Source organism: Colias eurytheme, chromosome 2, assembly GCF_061535395.1.
Source record: "Colias eurytheme isolate Ceu_HAF_F1 chromosome 2, ilColEury1 Martin Lab GWU primary, whole genome shotgun sequence".
NCBI classification, from domain to species: domain Eukaryota; kingdom Metazoa; phylum Arthropoda; class Insecta; order Lepidoptera; family Pieridae; genus Colias; species Colias eurytheme.
In genome coordinates, this window is record NC_142981.1 from 1,009,532 (window position 1) to 1,032,221 (window position 22,690).

Consider the following 22,690-nt stretch of genomic DNA (forward strand, 5'->3'; position numbering starts at 1 on the left):
ATAATATTAGTGTAGATTATATAATTGACTTTCTTTAAACAAAATACAAAAATAAAAAACCAAATAGGTAACCTAAATAGTTATTAATACAAAATTGAAAACGTAAACCCAACAAAACTCAGCAAATAATCAAATCTGTACTTTATATAATATCCAATTTACTAACCCCACTTATAATTATTTACATTGAAGTTCAGAAATTGATATTTCTAATTCAGTCCGTTTACAATAACTTCAAACAAGAAGGGTTAAATTGTTGAACGACTGGCAATTTGCAAGAAACGTGAGGTTTCTTTAATTATAGCCAGCTTTCAGTGGGATATTGCAAGAGCTGTTCTGTCAAAATTCAGGTAATTTCTTTCAATAATTAATAATCTATACCCGTATTTTGTATTCTAGTCCTCGATTTCATTTTAACTTAAACCCTGTGTCTGATACACAAGTAAATAATGTGTAAAAATCATTAGTACACTAGGTAAATAGGTATTAGGTATGTAAAAATCATTATATAATAATAATTGTTGTGTGTGTTCGCGTGTAATTTGGAAGTCTGTTTATTATTCTGATTTCTGACACAGCTTTAACGCTGCAATTATTTAAATTTAATCGTATAAGATTTTTATTTAAGAATTTTAAATATCATATCGTTAGATTAATTTTTGACGAGACCTGTAAAAATAATCACAATCACATACTACTTAACTAGTTGGTTTTATTATAATATAGTGGGAAAATGTTTTTACACAATAGATATCCTTGTTGATTCTTCATCAGTTGAAATAAACATCACATTTTCAATTTTAAATTATTTTTTATATCTAATGGTATTAACAGCACCATATAAATATAACAAGCCGCCACGATGTTTACAAAAACGCCTGAATCTAACTGAAAGTAGTTACAAAGTTAATTGAAACCTCTTCGATTAAGGCAATAGTTACTTGATTGATTGTTAATTACTGCTTTATGTAACGGGATTAATTTTAAGGGAGCATTAAGCGAATTTATCGCTGTGGTACGGTGGTTGGATTTAGTGTATTGAAGATACTCTGTTCGATTCCTAGTGAAAGATTAAAAAATAATTGGAATAGATATTTCAGAATGCTGATGATGAGAGTGATTTCATGGATGGGTAATGTAAAAAAATACCATTTTTTTGTGCTGCCTGTAAATAAATAAAAATATAGATATGTATTAATTTTAAAAGCTTTCACAGTTAGAAATTGTATATGTAAGCTACCACGAGCCACAATCCAATACTATTTTTTTTAATTATTTAAGTTCAAGTAAGTCTAGCTGCTTGTCTGTCTATCGACTTATACGTAGCGGAAAATTAATTGAAGAACTAGTAAATATTTAGTGTTTGTTATCTGTATGAGTATTGAGTATTTCTATATTTTATCAAGATTTATCTAACTCTACTTTGGCTTACAATACGTTTGTTACTATAAACTAGCTGTGCCCCGCGGTTTTAACCGCATTGCTTCTCTGAGTTCGCTCCTGTTGGTCTTACCGTGATGATATATTATAGCCACCTTCCTCGATAAATGGGCTATCTGACACAGAAATAAATTTTCTAATCGGACCAGTAGCTTCCTTCCTGAGTTTTGCTCGTTCAAACAAACAAACTCTTCAACTTTATAATATAAGTACTTATAGATTCTACATAGCTACATTACAACTTTATACAAAGACCCTATAGGACCTACCATAGATATAACGAAAGATACCAAATCCCACGCGATCCGCTCCCTAATGTAAACATACAATCAATTACCAGTCTGTCAATCTGTCCGTGCAAACCTCCGCGTCATCGTGATAGCATTATTTCTCAATAATTCGGGAAATGACAGGGTGAGATGTTTTCCAACCGTTCGCGGAAGTAACCATTTTTCTTGTAAACGACTGTTTTTATTCTGATTGAGATAGATATCTATGTAGTTTAGGTAGTATACTAGCCATTCACCCGGGCTATGTATGCGTTGATTCAAGAAAATATCTACAACCATTATTGATTATACCATAGCATTAAGATTTTTATGCGTTAAAACTTTGGATTTGGATATTTAAGGTACTATATAGGGGAAAATTGTATATTACGACTCATTAATATTTAAAAAAATATTGAAAATTGTTATTATTAAATAGTACCATTAGTACAAACAGTCATTTTTAAAGAATGTATGATATTCTCATTTGTTTCTCTCAGTTTCCCATAAATATTGTTCATTGATACTGAAAAGGTACGAAATGACAAGCTGTTAATAAATAATAATCAGTTTTAATGATACAATTTCCTAATACTCCATTGAAAAGTTACATTTGGGGTTGCATTTTTTAGAGGACGCAATTTTATTTTTTTTATGTGTATACCTATCGTAAAAACCATTCCAACCGCTATTTTCAAGATGGCGGCCGTGGGACAAGGGTGGCGACCCCACAAACTTGGTTTTAGCTTCACACTGACCCCCCCTACATATCAAAAAAACAAAATTGCGTCCTCTAAAAAATGCGAGGTAAGGCCTAAAAAATGTAACATTTCAATGAACTATAACGTTATTTCTATTTCTATGAGAATAAATAAGGAAGTAACTAGTTTTAAAACATCACAGAACTAATCAATACGTTAATAAATATACCTAATCTATTTCCTACAAATTATAATGTAGATTTGTCGTATGTATATCTCATAACGTAAGAAACGTCCATTTTCCGATTCTTAGACAAAATATACAGAACTTCTAATACCACTAAATCTATTGAACACTAAAGGGATAATACGATATCCTAGCCACATCATCAGGCACATAATGCAGATTCTGGTACGCCTTCACCATCATCTGCTGGTTCACCACCGCAAAAGGTCTCGGAGAAATGCTCTCAATTGACGGCAGAGGTCGTACATCTATAGGTATTTCTTCTTTCCTCACTGGCACGAAAGATGGCTGGCTGATCGGCGAATAGATCATGTTATTGTACATATATTGAGGATCTGAATAGCTTATTGGCATTTGGTAGTCAGATCTCGGTTCCATCTCAACGAAGGAATCTCGTGAGTAAATTGTCGTGCTGTACGTAGTCTCCAGTCGATTCTTCCGTCTCGGCCGATATTTATAATCTGGATAATCGTGCATGTGTTTTAGCCTTAAACGCTTAGCTTCATCTATGTATGGCCGTTTCTCTGCTTCGTCCAGACTCTTCCATTCCAAGCCCAGACGCTTTGAAATCTCTGAGTTGTGAAGCTTCGGGTTCATCATCGATATTTTCTTTCTCTGCAACCTCGACCAGACCATGAAAGCGTTCATCGGTCGCTTTATGTGGTACGGATTGGAATTCTTCGCCAGCTTCTGTATCGGTTTGATCTGAGCGTCCAATGGATATGCCATGATTAACTATTACATGTTTTACAGCTTCAAAATACGTACCAATGACTTAATGACCATTGTTTTGCAGATCTTTAATTCACGCCAAGATTTCACCAATTTTAGCTTGAGAGTCTGCATTTAGAAGAATCGAAAGCTATGACTATGTGCAATAACCTTTTATTCTCTCTGTTTGAACTGCCTGATGTTCCGAACCGATCGGATGGGCGTACAAATGTGAACTGATGACCGTTTTCGAAGCAAACTAAATCGGAGCGCAGTCATTAAAGCAACAAAAGCGCGGACACAATGGTCATGACAATTTTCATGTATTATCTGATGTTGAATAAAGAGCGGCGACAATGCCGTGATTGCTCGCAAATTGTCAAATGATACTGGTATGTTTTGTGTAAGGCGCGCCTGCGCAGTGATCTATTAAACAGTTAGCCTTATCAAGCGATTGCTTTCTGCGAGATAATCGGAGGAAGTCTGAATGGCAGGATCAGAGACAGAGGTTAGTAAAGCTGCGGATACATGGTGCTTTTATTTGTTATCTTTTTGGTGGCAGTGACCTGGATGGTGCTGTGATACACGACCATTTACCTCACTTTATTACCTAATATCTCTGGGATTCTAAATTATATTGTATGTACTTGTATATTTTTTTTATAAATAGGATATAAAAGTCAAATAAGTATATTTTTATATAAACTGAATCAACAATGTCAAAAAGGTTAAGAATGCTTGCTTTATTTTTTTTTCGTAATTCCACATAAAATTGGAGTACCTAGGTACCTAGGCCGATTCGTTAGCTCGCCGATTTTGATTTTGAAGCATTTTTAATACATTAAAATTTGAAATATTATCTTATTGATAGGTATCGATTTTATAGCTGTAAATTGTACAAGTACCACGTCCTAAATAAAATGGATATATCCCAATACATTAGTTTCCATTCATTTCGCATTACAGATGCAGATAAGTATTGTGACAGACCCAAGGTACTAGTTGTATAGGTACATAGTATATTATTATTAGTCTGTGGTACGAGTATTATGTTATCTGTGCAAGGTGTGCCCATAGACCACACCACAATACACCATTCATTCGATTGATCACAATATGTCTAGCTTTGTTGATAAGGATTGATAAATCGAAATAATTAAATTACTCTTTGATGGTACTGCTTCCTTGTTTGTGAACATTTTCGATGGAAGATCGAAGTCATAGCACAGTCATAGGTTATAGGCTTCGTTTTGTTGCATTCAGTCTTACATTCAGTAGATATAAAAGAGATATTTATAGTATAAGGAGCAAGAGCAACCTTAGTGCAACTATATTAAAAAGAAAAACCGATCCAAGTGCATTTTTCGTACTTATGAGTTATAGTTGTATACGTAGTACATATTATATACTTAATTATTAGTCTATGGTTATAGCGATACATTGAAACATAACTATAAAGAAAAATTAGGATTTACATAATTATTATTCATGAAATATATATTTCATTCATATAAATATATATTTTCATCAACTATATAGTTAAGTAAAAATTTAATTTTATAAAATGTCGAGTGTTGCAAATATTTTTTTTAATCTGATTCAGTCTAAATTTCAAAAATATATATTTACAGATATATTGATACAACGGCATTTAAATATTTAAAAAGCATCAAAAATCAAAAATGGCTAGTCTGCATTTTTCTTAAAGCTTTAAAAATTTAAAGTTTAAAAAAATTAATTCTCTACTTTTTTATTTCAGTGACATCTATGAAAACATAATAGCATCACGTTTGGGCCTTAAAAGTTTCGGTTTCTAAATTTGAACTGTTGACATTTCGCTATCACTAGATGGCGCATTACACAAAAATTACTTTATACGATTCAAAGTAGATGGCGCTACAGTGGCTAAAAATAAATTATGGAAAATATTTTGTTTTTATTAATTACTAGTGGCCCGTCCCGGCTTCGCTCGTGGTACATATTTCGCAATAAAAGGTAGCCTATGTCCTTTCTCGGGTATCAAAATATCTCCATACCAAATTTCATGCAAATTGGTTCAGTAGTTTAGGCGTGATTGAGTAACAGACAGACAGACAGAGTTACTTTCGCATTTATAATATTAGTATGGATTATGTCTTGATTTAAATTATACCTACTCATATTCAATAATACACTGGAGTATAAATAGTGTATCACTGGAGTATAAAAATATAACACTTATTTTTTATAAATAGTTTTTAAGTCAAGATGGCGCGTAATGGAAAAATGTTACATTAAATTTTTTTCCAACCCCGATATAGAAGTTTCACTTCAAAAATTATCGTATAATGCGATACCATTGTACGATACCATCGATGATATACAATAATTTTAAACCATGTTTAAAAATCCAAAGCCTAATCAAAACGTAAACTTCCAAAAGTTTACAAAACCATAAGTCGCAACACAATAAAAACGATATGAAAAACGCGGGAAAAGCTAAAAACCGGCAAATTTATGTGTACAATCGTAAACTCAGCGAGCCTAGCAACACTTTGTAAATCACGGCGGACATAAAGGGGGTATTTAAACCGCTATATTTATGAAAATAAGATCCTATAAAGCTATAATGTGAGATACAAAAAGCTCTCGTTTGGCCTGTCGTCGCGGAGACGATGCTTTTTTAACCGTCCGACACGACGGCACGACTTTTTGTTACCTTATAGCTAATAATAAACAAATGAAGAACCAAATATATTAAACACAGACTAATAATAAAATGGCATAACTACGTATAGGTACTCAGTAAGAATATCAAATATTATTTTTTTAGGATTTCACCATAGAAGGTATTTATAAAATGCCTTCTATGGTGAAATCCTCTCTAGGCAAGGCATTCTAGGATATACTCTACATTTTACTTTCACTAATTGTATCTTAAGCTATAGTGATTACTAATTACTGGTATCCTTCTATTATTCCTCGCTTGTATACGACTGATCATTGGCGAACTGCATCCTTTCTGGAACAGGAATTGTATAATATTCAGATATCGCCATAATCATTAGAATTCAGAATCTCAACCGAATTACAATAACATTTTACAGAAACAACCATACAATCACAACGTAACAACTCACATTCCTTTATTAGGTACCTACATAGCATGAAATAAAATAGGTTAAGGTACATGTAGGATCTTCAAGTTATAGTATAACGATGAAATAGTATAACCAACAATGTTAACAAAAGTCGTGAACACTAAAAGTCTCAATAAGCCGTAACTTATTGTTATTGCGAATTTTAAGCCTCCGTTTTATGCTTCAAATCGCGGTGAGTCACGACTCCCAACAATCTATGTTTATGTAGATTTATTTACAGGAACTTGCCAAGAAAAAACCTTTCATTTTATTGATAGGTAGGTGTTTTTTAAGAATATAACTGTTAACGAAAAACTGCTGAAGCAAAGTTGATCAATCAGTTTTGTGCATAAGATATTATCAATAATACCTAATTAATTTACGAATCCTATACCTACTGTTGAATATAAAAATAAAACAGTGTGAATTTAAAAATATTTATTCTCATTATGAATGTTACCTAGTAAAGCACATTTCAACATTTGTACAAGAAACCTATAAATAAATAAACCACTAAATAAATAAATAAAATAAACCTAAATTAAACATTTGCTTCTTGCTCCGGCACTACCGGCTAAATTTCTAGGCCGCGGCTGCTGAAAATCTTCACTTGATGACAGCAAGCACGTTTTAGTTTGTGTTTTATACTTATTTTGATAGCCTATTTGAATTTAGTCTTCAATTTCTCGTACATAGGCAGGAAATAATATAATAACTAGAATTAATCAATAAATCTTAATAAATTCCGCAAAACTAAACCCCGCAAATCAAACAAGCAAACAAAGAAAAATACATATAATACTTAATACTTATATTAAATAAAGATATGAAAATAAAGCGAACAAACAGCTATCCCTTTGAGTGAATAGAAAAGAAAAGTCCCGGCTCGTATAATAAAACCTCTTGTGTTGGATCCCATCCACGTGTGTACACACGATACGTCGGTGTCGGATATGTCCGGGGATTTTTGATTATTATTTTAAACTAGCTGTGCTCCGCGGTTTTACCCGCAGTGCTCCGCTCCTGTTGGTCTTAGCGGGATGATAATATATAGCCTATGGCCTTCCTCAAAAAATGGGCTATCTAAAACCGAAAGAATTTTTCAAATCAGACTGGTAGTAGTAAGTAGACCAACAGGAGCGGAGCACAGCTAGTAAAAAATATTTATGGGTAATTATTAACAAAAAAAATAGAAGAATCGAACAATATTTTAACAACATCTTTCAAGCTAAGACGTAGAGTCCTCGACAGTTAGAAAAGTAAAGGTTATGAGAAAGTATGTTACATTTAATCTTTAGAAAAAAACTGAGAGAGCATGATAATAACTTTATTATACTATTAGATTAAAAAAAATAATCATAAATTAATTTAAGTAGGTAAAATCTCCTTGCCCTCCTGAAAACGTCTAACATCTAAAATGCAATTTTACAAACTTTAAACTGCTTCTACAAATTATTACATAAATATTTTAAGAACAATCTTCAATTACATATACCGTGCATTTCGTGCTGTATTGATACAGCATTTTTATTTCCACCCGTTCAATACCGAGACATTCGCGAAGGCGCTTTGTCAAAACTCACTTATGTGAAAGCAACACAATATCTTTAAATAGATTCTTAATATTTACTTATTTTCATTTAAAAATGTATTAAATTGTAATTTTATTAATTTTATAATATTTTGTATAAAAACTCTTTGGTCAACAATCTGTTTCTTTAGTTTTAAAAACTAAAAAAAAAAACAAAACGGACCGTTCGATTTTTGAACGCCCGCGCCGCGCTTATCTAATTTCGATTAATATTTTTTTAATAATTAACAAATGAATGTGCATAAAATATTTCACAAAGCTTAGAATGTGCCGATACGTAATTTTGAGTTGAATTTCAATTATTTTAATTCATTAGTTATTGATTCGAGTTGATTCTTCAACCATTCCAGATTTTCATAGAGTTTACAAATTAGGTACAACATCATCATAATATTATTGCTGTAAGTATTTACCTATAGGTGCAATTTTCTATTTAATTTTCCAAATTTGTTAAGGCAGTAAAATTTTGTAGTCACTATAATTAATGTACATGTCAGTAAGTACCTACTTACTAAAACTTTTTACTTGCTGTGAAAATATTTACCTACTGATTGATTTTATTTATTTATTTTTTAATATATCTACTTATTATAATAATATGTTATTTGACGGACTGATTACCTAATCATTTCATTAGCGGCAAATTAGAGGTAAGTAAAAATATTCATAGGAGAATTAGGAAGACCTGGAATTTAGGTAGGTTGTGTACATGTTGACCTACAATACGGTCAGAAAAGTTTTGTTATGTAACTAATAATTGGGTTGGTATTTAAATATCGCAAAAGTTTTAACTTGACACTTGATGACCATACTGTGTATTTTCATATTTTCAAAAGCGCGTAAACCCGCGGGGCACATCCGGTCAATCCATTATTGCGTCATCCCATGGATTTCATTACAGCCAGCACCAACAACAATAGTGTGACAGAGTCGCTGCCGGGCAAGTCAACATGCTACGTCACGTTCTGTGCCCAAGGGGGGAGGTTGGAATGGCCCAAGGTAATTCTAATAATGCTTGCAGTGACCTGCTAAGTCAAAATAGAGTACAATATAGATATTATATTGGTTATTGTTTTTATTTTTATAAAGCGGGCAAGCGAACTGGTGGGTCGCCTGGTAGCAAGCGATCAACACCGCCCATGGTTTTTCACAAGAGGTTTTGAGAAAGTGTTATCACTTATCAGTTATCAGCCTTATAAGGAAGAGGTGCGTTCGTTTATACTTATTCGAGAAATTAGTTTTTTGTCTCATTGTAATTAGTTTCGGGTTTATAGTCTGTACCTAGTATCAAGTGAGATACTTACCGACAGAGTTACCTAACAAATGAGCCGAACCATATTCGAGTCCAATTTTACGTAATTCATAATAAAATCAAAAACACATCAACGAGGCTAACAGACCATTTTACATAACCGTGTAAATATAAAAGATGTATTCAATATACCTACATAATAGTCTACGAACTGTTTCATCCATAAGGGTATAACTTCCCTCCGTAACAACGGAAAATCAACCTTATTTTATAGGTATAGAGTATGTTTTCGATTGTAAGTGTATAGTAGTTAGGCGATTATTTCGCATTGGCGCGCAAAAACGCCCGCGGCGTGGCAGCGAAGCGCGAAAACGCTCCATAACATGATATTGTGCGAGCGTTGTAGCGACACAGAATTGTTTTACGTACGAACAGACACTGGTAAACCTGTTTGTATGAAACGGGCGGTGTTTACGGTATACACAGGTATACATTTATACACTAGTATAATAGTTAGCAATTTGTATAAACCCTGTATAAACTTACTTACTTACTTACTTACTTACAATATACTATGGCTAACAAAAAGTTTGCTCTGTGTGGTATACATTTTTCTCTAATCCTTTTAAGATTTTATAGAGTCAAAAGTTAATCTTTTAAAAAATGTCATATGTTTTTGAAAATTTTAGAGTGGAAATTTTATTAAGATTCATTATTTCATTTCATGAAAAACCGGTTCCGCACAAACCTGTTTTATTTTTTGATTTTAAAGTGAAACTTTTATTACATCGTCTCAAACTTTTTGGTTTGTGTAGCGCATGTCGCGTGTATCGCGGCTGCCGCGTAGGTATACCTACTCGGCAGCCGACCGACACGCGACATGCGCTACACAAAGCAGTGTTCGGAACCGTTCGAACAGTTTCACTTTTACCGTGGTTTCATAAAACCACACAACATTTTTTGTTTATTTTCGCAATTTTCCCGTTGCCAGAATATATAATAGTGACATACTACGTGACGTAAGACGTTGCTAGGACCAAATTTCAAGATTCTGTTTTCACGGGAGTAGGTAGGTAGCCCATATGTTTTGATTCCCACATGCCGAAATTTGCAAATAATTGCAGCATTATTTTTTTTATTGTGTTGGCTTATAAGTTTGTTTTTCACAGCTTCAAGGGACCGTAGACTTGTGGATAAAATATAAATTTCAGCTTGATACCTCCACGCGTTCCTTTGAAAAAGTGTATAATGACAAACAGACAGACAAACGGACAACAAGGTAATAAGGGTTTCGTTTTTTTTTCCTTTCGGGACACAGAACTCTAAAAATTAGCGATTTCGTTTTCCTCTCTCCTATCACCTGTTAAAATTAAATTAGCTCAGTCTCTTATTTACATGTTAGGTATGTACCTACTCCAAAACCATTACCTAGATAGAGTGATATAGGTATACTTAAGTGAAATAGGTTTTTGAAAGAAAACTGTATCTCCTACTTTGGGATAGAGGATATTTTTTGTCATAAAAATAGAGCAAAAAAATGCACACAAGCGAAACCGTGGGCGGAAAACTAATATTTAAATTGATTCCGGGTAGGTACTTACTACTTAGGTACCTACTCATTTAAATGTCATCGTTGTCATAATAAAATATTAAAACATAAGATTTAAACTATTTATTCCTTCCTAACCTATCCTGATTTTTGACCTACATAAGTACATAACGTTAATGAAAAAACAGCTGGTGTCGTTTCCTAACATTTAAATTTTAACTTACCAAAAAATTTATCGTGGTCTCCATTAGGTACGTACCTATAAGCTGCCATACATCGCGAAGGTCTAAATAAACTGGTTGTATCTGAGAGTGTAAGGTAAACTCAAACTCAAACTCAAACTCAAACATTTATTTATTCAATTAGACTTCTTCTAGAAGCACTTTTGAAACGTCATTAAGTACATGTTTTTAACTACCACCGATTCGGAAAGCAGTATCTACGGAGAAGAATCGGCAAGAAACTCCATAGTTGCTCTTTTTAATCATGTCAGATTTACAATTTTACAAATTACATATGTAATATCATAATATACCAAAGAACTGTCCTGTGGTTTTTACGCGACAACCCTCCATGGGTTTTTATCTTCCAAATATTCCTTAATACTGTAATAGGCTCTCTTGACAAGTACATTTTTTATATAAGATTTAAATTTAGAACTATTAAACTCTTTAATATTATGAGGAATTCTGTTGTAAAAGCGTATACCTTGGCCCATAAATGAATTTTTAACTTTAGCTAGCCGGAATAATGGCATTTCAATTTTATTTCTGTTTCTTGTGTCATAACAATGTCTATCTCCTACTTTTGTGTGTAAGTAAGCGTTATTATGTACATATAAAATATTATTAAATATATACTGCGACGGTACAGTAAGGATACCAGTATTCTTAAAGAGATCTCTTAGTGAGTCTCGAGCACGCAAATTATATACAGAGCGTATGGCTCTTTTCTGTAATATAAATATAGTTTCTATATCTGCAGCCCTGCCCCATAGCAGAATTCCATAGGACATTATGCTATGAAAGTAGCTAAAGTAAACCAATCTAGCCGTTTCTTCATCGGTGAGATGCCTTATTCTTCTAACTGCATATGCAGCTGAGCTGAGCTTAGCAGCGGTGGTGGTAACATGGGCCCCCCATTGAAGCTTCTCATCTAATGTCAAACCAAGAAAAACAGTCGATTCCACAGGGTATAATACCTCCCCGTTTAAAATAATATTCCTTTTCACCTTTTTTACATTTGGGAGGATAAATTCTACACAATTTGTTTTTTTTGTATTTAGGTAAGTGCAGTTTCTTATTTAGTAGGTACCTACCTAGTACCTACTAAAACATAGATTATTATTATTTATTAACGTCTTCCTGTTATAAAATTAGATAACTCTACCTCACTCTACATTTTAAATTAGATTTAGGTACATTAGGTACCTGTTTAACAAAAGAGATAGGTACTAAGCTATGATTTTAATACCTATAAGAATTCTTATGTTTATCATTTACAAATTACACTTTTTTACATAGGTACTACCTACTCATCCCGGTTCCACTCGGAAAGATCCAGGACAAAATGGAAAAAATGAAGTCGATATCATTCAGTTTGTTACGTTGCAGTTGTAAGCATTTTTAAAAACTATAATATTTTAAAGGTAGTTTTGCTTATTTAATATTTCAATTTAATAATTTGTTTGGTCAATAATTAGCGACCAGATACCTATAGGTGCCTACATTAAATTATTAAGTTGCTATTTAGCAAGGTACCTACCTACATGAAAAATTGGCAAATTATTATAATTTTAATTAGATCATTCCACTTTTAAATAAACTTAACTATTTTCCTTTATTTAATATACCTAGTTGTTATTATTACTTTAAATCATACCTACAAGTTAAATCGTAATTTTAAAATTATTATTTTATTATATGAGAATTAAAATGTATAGCAGAAAGATACAGTGTGACACGACCCTTAAAATAATAGTGCACAACGTGCACAACTATTACCCGCCACTAATGAACGACCTAACAAGAATTCGCAACAACCGCAAACATTCAAAAATCGATTCGTCCAAGATTTAAAAAAAGATGCGAACTAATAAACATGCTAACAAGCACGTCACCTGTTGCAAGTTGGAGACGGGCAGCGCCTCAGCCAATGCGGCACGAACGTCCGCCCACGACGGCCGCTCATTGGCCACTGCGCGCGGGGAGAGGGGGCACTATCAGCCCGCTAACGACAGCCAAGAAAAGCGCATTGAGCTTTCGGAAGCTTTTCACGAGCGCGCGGGAACCGGCACGTTCTCATTTCGAAAATTCGAATTCCAATTGACATTTAACTTTTTTTTAATTCGATAATGGCAGTGCATGGAATTTAGTTTGAAGTTTTTGCGCAGTTTAAAAAGTTTTAATCAAACATGTCACTCGGAAAACAGCCCACAGATCATATAAAGAGGCCGATGAACGCTTTCATGGTGTGGTCCAGGGGACAAAGACGTAAGATGGCACAAGATAATCCAAAAATGCATAATTCAGAAATTTCCAAACGTTTGGGGGCGGAGTGGAAACTTCTCACGGAGATGGAGAAGCGGCCGTTCATAGATGAAGCGAAGAGATTAAGGTAAGTCACGTTTGTAATCATTTTCAAACATAAGTACCTATTCAAATATTTTTTTTAAGTGATCCGGAGTAAATTAAAATTACTTATAATCTTTTTAAATTAACTATACCTACTTTTGAAAGTGCATTAAAATAACTTATAAATTTTTAAAATTACTTATTCGTGATAATTCTCTACATAGGTAATCTCATAATAATTCTCTTCTCTTTAAAGGTATCTACCTAAAATAAGTATTTACCTACTATTTACTGATAAAAATAACTTTTATATACTTAATCTAAATTAAATTATGTTTATTCCGTCTTTATTTTTAGGTATGTAAGTATTAATGTAAATGTAGATATTAATGTACCTAGGTAAATTTTTTTTAAGTTTTCAAATGAAACTCAAAAATGATAAAGTTATTATAATTTTTTCAATTTTTATTTCTGCATACCAAAAGATAATAAAATACATTTTCGTTCATATTGAATTCAAAACGACAGGTAAATTATTTTTACTATGTCAAACTTTTTGAGTTTGAGCTGATGTTAAAAATATTTTCTCATTTGCATGCGGCGTAATGGGATATTTTAAATAGCATACCTATTTTAATTATCTACCTATAGGTACCTACATTTCCTTATACATATTCGATAAATCAATAATATTATGTAGGTAGACATATTGTAGGAATTAAGTCAAATTAATATTAAAAAACAATGAAACGCTACATAAAGACGCTAATAGAGCAAGCTCTACATTAAATTATTATTGAGTGTTTGGAATCACAAACTAATGAAATACCTCTTGCTACCTCTGTAATATCCTGTACAATGCTTTTTCCTCTTTAATATTCAGTATACCCTTACTAATATAAGTGTTAGTAGGAACTCTTATTATTTATGATAAATAATAAGAGTTCCTACTAAATATCTTTGGATAATAAATAATTTATCCAAAGATAATGTGGAAAACGTTTCTTTGTTTAGTTATTGTCGTTTAGAATGAAATAGATTGATTTCATAAATACCTAACCATATAGCAATAATATTTATAAATTAGGTAGGTATATTAAATAATTATTAGACATAGTAATTATTATCGTATGTGATATTTTGAATTTTTGGTATGAGATGTTACCTATATTTTTGAGTCGCCGCAAATGTTTTATGCATTACTAGAGGTCCGCCCCGGCTTCGCCCGTGGTACATATTTCGCAATAAAAGGTAGCCTATGTCCTTTCTCGGGTATCAAAATATCTCCATACCAAATTGCATGCAAATTGGTTCAGTAGTTTAGGCGTGATTGAGTAACAGACAGACAGAGATACTTTCGCATTTATAATACATATTAGTATGGATGTGTATGGTGCTTATTAGAAACGATTAAAATATAGTACATAACTAACTGTAATTTCACTTGTTAACAGACGGGATTTTAATACTTTATCAGAAAAGAGAAAAAATATTAAGTGGCGCTCCCCTATTTACTTACTTTTATCAATGATATTTGATATGATTTGACTGTAGGTACTTGTGTTCAACTATAATCTGTATTTAATAATATTAAATGCGTTTTTCACTTACTTCTTAGTCAATTGATCACGGTCAATAAAGAGATTTTACAAGCTTGCAGCTAGCAATGTTATTTTAAACAAATTGAAATCTATCTTAGAAAATTTTGTTGGTATTTATTTTCCTATGTAGGTATTCAATTGAAACAAAAAATTGCTTTATTTTAAGAAATATATCCTTTCCTTGGGTTCTTTAAATTCTTTTTGCGAGTTACGCATACCAATCCATATCTTTTAACACCTAGTAGGTATAATATGACAATAATTTTAGTGTAAAACCAGACATGTTCCCAAATTTTATAAAACTATGAATTCAAGGTCTAATTTTCATCCCTTTACTATGTCTGTTCTATTAACTATTCTGTGACTATATCTTATGAAAAAATACCGAATCATGGTTATAATTAGGTCTAATATAAATTTTTTGTCAATCTTTGTGTGCAATAAAGAGTAAATAAATAAATAATCTAAAAAATTATAAACTACCCACAATTAGGTAAACTTTAACTATTCAAGGGAAGGATCTTCTAAATTAATTTATTTACAAACCTAACAGGGTTATAAAGGTTGAACAAGGTCAACAAACAACGGTTTCCACTATTTAATTTAGGATAATTTTATCACTAGACAAAACGAACACCTGTTAGTTATCAAGGAAGACAAAAAGTGGTAGATAAGCTCTTAAATTAGTTAAACAGAGGGCCGAGGCTTTTGAATTTGTTGCCACTTGACGAACTTTGTTCTTGGATCTTTTTGTGAACAGATATCTATTTATCTATCTAAATTCAAATCATAGAAGTGAAGTCCCATGTCCACTAGTGGGGTAAGGGGCAGATGTATTATTCATACATCTGTTTCACTGATCGATTATCTTTAGGGACAAGTAGGTGATCAGCCTTCTGTGTCCTGCCAGACCGAGACAATTTTTTTTTCTTCGTCTCCACCGGGAATCGAACCCAGGACCCCTTTACGCTCACGCGTCAACCACTGTACCAAGGAGGCGGTCAAATATTCAAATCATACTGAATATAATTTAGATAAACTGGCAATCATGTGGAGCCAAATTAATTTATCGTGACGTTATGTGACGATCATTAACAATTTTTCAATTAAAAATTTTCTTTCGGGTTTAGGGAGTTTAGATTACAATGGAATATACATTATACATACTTTAAATCCATACTAATATTATAAATGCGAAAGTACCTAACTCTGTCTGTCTGTCTGTTACTCAATCACGCCTAAACTACTGAACCAATTTGCATGAAATTTGGTATGGAGATATTTTGATACCCGAGAAAGGACATAGGCTACCTTTTATTGCGAAATATGTACCACGGGCGAAGCCGGGGCGGACCACTAATGTGATATAAATGTCAGTTCAATTATTGTTATTTTTTTTAAATCGAAATAAGCCATGTTTGTCACAATAATGTTTATTTTAGAGAATATTCAATATCAAATCATATTTTCTTATATGTATATTCAATAGGTAAGTAATAGGTATTGTATCTAGAGTTGTTCGTTTTATAATATTTTTACCCCATCCATGAGTTTAGGTAACTACACGAAATTGTATAGCGGTAAATGAAGCTTTTTTATGAGATCAGAGATATGCATGATGTATAATTAGACGGTAGGTATATTAGATTTAGGGCTGATTTTTCAATCCATTCATCGAATAACGTATTAAACTACCATTTCAAAAATGTATTGTAATTGTCCGTAGACCGTAGTCCGTAACCAAGGATTGAAAAATCGGCTCTTAGATGTACAACTATTTTATCGAAAATTTAGATTTTATAAGATAGTTCGAATTATACCTAACCACTTTGTACACCATCATGTAGATCAGCTGAGTAGGTACATATTAAGTTTAAACGAATACATACTTACACATTGAAAAGTAGATTATGTTGAAGAGTTGTTTCCTACTTGTAGTTACCTTATTGGCTTTTTTTCATAAGAAAAATAGAAGGTGTGCTACTGAAATGTAAATATACAGCACTAGCCGCTCCGCGCGGTTTCACCCCCGTGGCTCCTCTCCTGTTGGTCGTAGCGTGATGATATATATAGCCTATAGCCTTCCTCGATAAATGAGCTATCTAACACCGAAAGAATTTTTCAAATCGGACCAGTAGTTCTCGAGATTAGCGCGTTCAAACAAACAAACAAACAAACAAACTCTTCAGCTTTATAATATTAGTATAGATTATAACGATTTCGTGTAATTAGGTACCTAGGTACTCAATTGGAATTCATTTGTAAATGTGAAACATATCTACGCTAAAAAATATTATTTAGTGCACCTATAAGATTGTGTACAAGAGAATATTTATTTGGATACTTAAACTAATCTAGAAGCCACAATCAAAACGTACAAATTACCCATGTTTCTAACAAAAATCGTCCCTCCCAAACATCGCTCAGTTATCAAGGCCGGGCGAAGTCGCGGGCGGTCCCTAGTTAATCATATAAAAATATAAACCCACAATACAGTGGATGAACAAATAAGACACTACTCCGGATGTTTGTGTTCCTTATCCCACTCACTCTGTTTGAATTAGGGCCGTTTGATAAATGTATTGTCACTTTTTTGCACTATCTTGGAGTGTTTAGTTTTTAAATATACTTTTGATATTAAGAATTGTTATGAGATGTAAGGATGCTTTTGAAAGTTTTGAGATTCATGAAATGTACAGATTTTTATGTAGCCTAGAGCCTGCTCTAAAAAAATTACCCAAAAAACTTTGATACAGTTTCAATTTAAAACCTAAAACGTACATAAATTTAATTTATCTCTGCATCCAAAAAATAGATACAATTACCGTACTGCAAACTGCCACAAGATTTCATAAAAGTTGATTTTCCTAGAATAAATGGCGCAAAGAACCAATTTCATAATATTAATAGTTTTCAAGTTATTATAATTCTCAGAAAATTAACGAGTTCATCTATTAACAGTCATTTACCAGTTTTCAATAGAAGCTTTATTTTCCTTACCGCCAGTAGATACAACTAAGAATAGTCTATCAACTCCCATTCAACAAACGAACCCCACGCAATCTAATTGCATCCAGCTATCTATAGATCATAACAAATCAATTGCAAAAAGCGCCCCAAAGACAATTATCTAGTATTCACGGCTATAATATCTGGCATTGTTAGGGGTGGCACGTTATCACGGGCCGGCAGGGCTATAAAAACAAGCTTATGCTCCCGTCTGCGCTAGGGTTACGCCTTTGTTTTTCTCTACCTATCATATGTCGCGTCTTTTGCTACTAAAGGGTTTTAAAATGGATTTTATGTCCAGTTATAGCTTTGCTTGGATAGTCTGTGTGGATTTGTTCATGGGCGTAATAGCTGGCCTTCTTTGTCGAAGTTTTGTCAGACGTATAGCGTTGATACGGAGACTCTATTACAAAAAAATACAATAAAATACTTCGATAAGTGATGGTATTTTTTTACGGATACTTAATTATAAAAAAAAAACAATTCGTGTTTTTTTCGGTGGAGTGCTCGTTTTTTTTAGAAAAATCAATCATAGCTGTGCAAAACAAATTATACTACCTATAAGTAATAGAGTACGTTAAATTATAGCTAAATCGTCGTTTTTTAATTGTGTATCAATTGGTTGTCAGTATATACTTATTAGTTTTCCATTAAGCTGACTTTTATAAATGAAAATGAGTTCAAATCTATAACATTATGTAATTCTATGATTATATTTATATGAGTGGTAACCCTAGAGTATGAGTGTTCTGTAACTTCCCATAATGCAACTTTTCAATGAGTTTTGCAAGGAAATTGTACAGTAATTTACTGTCATCATATAAGGACACATAATGAATATGTAAACGATTAAAATATTGCTACTTATTATTATTTAAAAAATTAATTTTAAAACATTTTTTATTAGCGCTTTTCACAACTCTACCTTCGGGTTTATGTAGAAACATAATATGTAAAATAAATTTCGATTTTCGTTTTTTTATGATACCTACCTATTTAAATTTATATTTACTGTTACTCAACACCATTAATACCTAAGTACTTATTTATTAATAAAATAATCATTGAAATGGTGAAATTATAAGTTTGCATCAGAATCAAAATGTGGAAATGTGGCCGTCTGTGTCGGCTTACTGTAAATTGTAAAACGTCGCATGTGATCAAACAAAATAAAAACACATTTTGAGGACGATATAGTAATAGGTTTTTAATACAGATTATTATAACAACATAACAATATTAATGAGCTAAATATTAACTATTGCAACAAACATTTTTACAGAAACAAGAAGATGTCACGCGTCCTTCTTAACTTTACTAACATTTAGGTACCGTTTAAACATCAAGAAATTTTCATTCTTAATACCCAGTTCTAAGACTCTATTCTTTACCTTTTATACAAATTTAAACACTGAATAACAAATTGGGAACCACGTGTCCCGCTATCGGTCACTATGGTCAAAGGCGCTCCCCTGTTTGCCTGCTTATCGGCCTGTTTGATCAGACACAATTCCAATACAGACAAACAACAATGTCTTAGCTTTTTATGTGTTTCATCGTTTGTCATATCAATTTTATCGCTAGTGTGTGGATATGGATTTACGCGTGAATTTTTTTGTTTAACTAAAGGATGAATGAAGGATACATGTAAGATTGATTTGAAGGTAGAGTTTTATGATTACGTGAAATTTTAGGGTAGAATTAAGTAATTTTTAATATCCATTAGGTGCTCTAGGCAAAATTAATTACGATTTGTGATTAAAACCGAAGTAGGTAACTGGTAAGTACGTATCTTTGTGTATTGTTATTTTGTTGTTTCTGCATTGAAAATAAAGTGTTTTAATTATTATTATACTGTTGCTCTATAAAATTATTTAAATTGTTTATTATATGCACAAAATAATGGTAGGATCACGGATAGTTCAAATTCATTTGATGTTGTTGTTGATTAAGAAATTACCATTATTTTTCTTAAACTGCATTATTTTTTCATCTCCCTTAATAAAACACAGTTCCAAGAAAGCAATAATACGAAGTCATAGCCACCGTGTCCACTGGTCCCAAAACTTGAGGTCAATGCACCGCACTATCAATTCCTTCATTATTTTGTTTGACAAACACGATAGCCAAGAAAAACACACGAATATCGATATAAAAAGAGATATCGTTTATCCGACAGTTTTTTGGCGGAGTTAATCGAATTGTGTAAACATTGATACGATTCTCGATATGAAAGACAATTTTTTCCTTGTGTCGAAATTGATACCACAGTTGTTGATACTGTAGGGCTTGTAGAGGTCAAGATGGAAGGTTATTGGTGACGAAGTATAGCTCTTATAACTTCTTGGTGACGAAGTAGGTATAGCTCTACTTTGGAATTAATGATGATAGATAGTAGATACACTTAAGAATAACTACTGATTAAAATTGCATTAAAATACACTTAGATAAGTCAACAAAATAAAATAAACGAAAAGCATTATTCTATAAAAGTTTTCTGGTACTCTAGGTACATTTCTTAAATTAAATAAATTTTCTGATTCTGTTTCTTTTTTTCAATAAAACTGTCTATAAAAAAGCGCTTTATCATATCTAAGTAAGTACAATATTTAAACGCTTCCATGAATCTTTTTTGTTTCTTTGATATACCTACATAAAATGGGACCATGACAGAGCTGCAAAGTGCAAATAGGTACCTATATTATAGATTCATTCCCATTACTTTAAAGATCATTAAATTTGATGCGTTCCAAATACCCATGACCTTATAAAATTAGTCCTTTATTATTCAAGCAGTATTCAGCAAACAGTATTCGAAAACCTCAACTATCAACCCTCAGTACTCCATTCGAATAATTACAATCGACTAGCTGACAATCGCGATTCTATCACAAAGCTCGCATAATCGGACACTGTCGGCAATCCGGCCAGCACTAAACGTTCCAACTGCGAAACCATTCATACGAATGTATACTTTATTTCAACTGAATACAGTCGCGTTTACATTATACGCATTGGAGACATAGTGATGGGCGCTGAATAACATAGATTCTGACAGGACAATGCAATAATCCGAGTATTGTTCAATTGACATTGTTGTTTTAAGGGCGGCGGGCGACAATTGTACGCTTTATTGCATAAATAATAATGTTATTCTGCCCGGTGGCGTTTCATTGTGACGTTTTGTAAAACTTATGTATGAGTTATAAAGTTAAAACTCGATTGAATCGAGTTACAGCGTTGAATTGCTACAAATTGGATATGGAATGGGCGCAGATAGGATCGACGGCGTTGCATGCTGATTACGATAAATAATGATTTGTTGTGTCGCTAGATTAGATGCTTATCAGTCAAATAGACTACTAGAAGAAAATCAGAACATTTTGTGCTTATGTTCTCATAATATTTACAAATTTTTGGAAAATGTGTTATTCTTCTCTAATTTTTAGGCCAAACATATTCAGCAACATTTCGTTTTATTACTTTATATATATTTTTCTCTTAGGAGTATTTTCGATTTATATGATTAAAGCTCCCAATATTAAATGAATCTCTCAACAAGGTTAATTCGGAAGTTTCATAAAAACAACGATATTTATTAAACCTTCCCTTCCAGAGCACTCCATATGAAAGAGCACCCTGACTACAAGTACCGGCCGCGAAGGAAGCCCAAAGCATTAGTCAAGAAAGAGCCCAAATTCGGCTTCAATATCTCCGGGCTGATGGCGCCAGTACCACGCCTGGTGACACCACTACCACAACCAGTCCCCCAGCTACCTGTACCACACCATTTACTGCAGGATAAACCAGATCTGGGCAGACTCTTTCCACCGTTACCATACCCGTTCTATCCGTTCGCCAAGATACCATCCGATGATGGAAAACTGGCGGCGGAGTTGGCGCATTTACAGGTGAGATCCCATTTTTTGAGACATTATTACAGATTTTATATGTAACTGTAACAAAACCATCCGAAGTACCGTCGCATAGACCTAGTCTTAGACTGTTAAAAATTGAAATTCGATAAGCATGACCACACACAAGAAGACTCCACGGTGTAACCTTGCAGGCTCTATACGGCGGGGCTCTATACAGCAGTGCCCTGTACAACAGTGCGCTGTCCCCCTGCGGCTGTCCCCCGCGCCGCACCCCCTCCCCTCCCCCGGACGTCAAGCGGCCAGTGGCCTACATCCTCATGAAGGACGAAGAGCCCCCGCAGCACGTTATATGAAGGCCGGTCGCCCTCCCGGCGCGGCCCTACTCGCACTGGGAGCGGCCCTCCACATCCACGGAGAGGGATAGCAGCACTCCGGATAGCATTTAGATTAGGACCTAGATTATAACCTAGTCTAGGTTACCAGACGTCTAGACAACAGAAGGCCGCGTTTCCACAAGGCAGCATTTGTCGCGATATGTTGCACAACATGACGTGCAAGATGTCGAAAGTTAGCGTGGAACTTTTGTTTAACAACATTCTCTATCTACGCTCTACTACTATGTCAGTCGTCGACATCCCTAGACTCTACAGGAATTACTAGTACTGAATGCATCGGCCGCGACAGTGGTAACAATAACAATAATCTATCATGATGCGTGAAGCTGGCAACGTCGCACTCTGTTGTGCAACA

At 33.3% G+C, this 22,690-nt stretch overlaps 2 protein-coding genes across 2 annotated transcripts; one reads left to right on the forward strand and one right to left on the reverse strand.

The window, feature by feature from the left end:
• Positions 1-2,151: 2,151 nt before the first annotated feature.
• On the reverse strand, positions 2,152-3,584 carry LOC149910055 (transcription factor SOX-14-like). Its single transcript, XM_090107164.1, has one exon. The coding sequence runs from the start codon at positions 3,384-3,386 to the stop codon at positions 2,757-2,759; it is 630 nt and encodes a 209-aa protein (XP_089963290.1). The 5' UTR covers positions 3,387-3,584; the 3' UTR covers positions 2,152-2,756.
• Positions 3,585-13,248: 9,664 nt separating this feature from the next.
• LOC149910056 (transcription factor SOX-14-like) lies at positions 13,249-22,293 on the forward strand. The gene is made up of 3 exons (XM_090108129.1): positions 13,249-13,495; positions 21,679-21,973; positions 22,132-22,293. Exons 1-3 carry the CDS (start codon positions 13,293-13,295, stop codon positions 22,291-22,293), a joined length of 660 nt encoding a protein of 219 aa, XP_089964255.1. The 5' UTR covers positions 13,249-13,292.
• Positions 22,294-22,690: the final 397 nt, after the last annotated feature.

What these genes read in the sequence shown, in the direction of transcription:
- LOC149910056 (XM_090108129.1), top strand. Translation starts at nt 13,293, where the DNA reads ATGTCACTCGGAAAACAGCCCACAGATCATATAAAGAGGCCGATGAAC. An exon ending in GATGAAGCGAAGAGATTAAG is followed by an intron (nt 13,496 to 21,678) that starts GTAAGTCACGTT and finishes CTTCCCTTCCAG; the next exon opens with AGCACTCCATATGAAAGAGC. An exon ending in CGGAGTTGGCGCATTTACAG is followed by an intron (nt 21,974 to 22,131) that starts GTGAGATCCCAT and finishes GTAACCTTGCAG; the next exon opens with GCTCTATACGGCGGGGCTCT.
- LOC149910055 (XM_090107164.1), bottom strand. Translation starts at nt 3,386, where the DNA reads ATGGCATATCCATTGGACGCTCAGATCAAACCGATACAGAAGCTGGCG.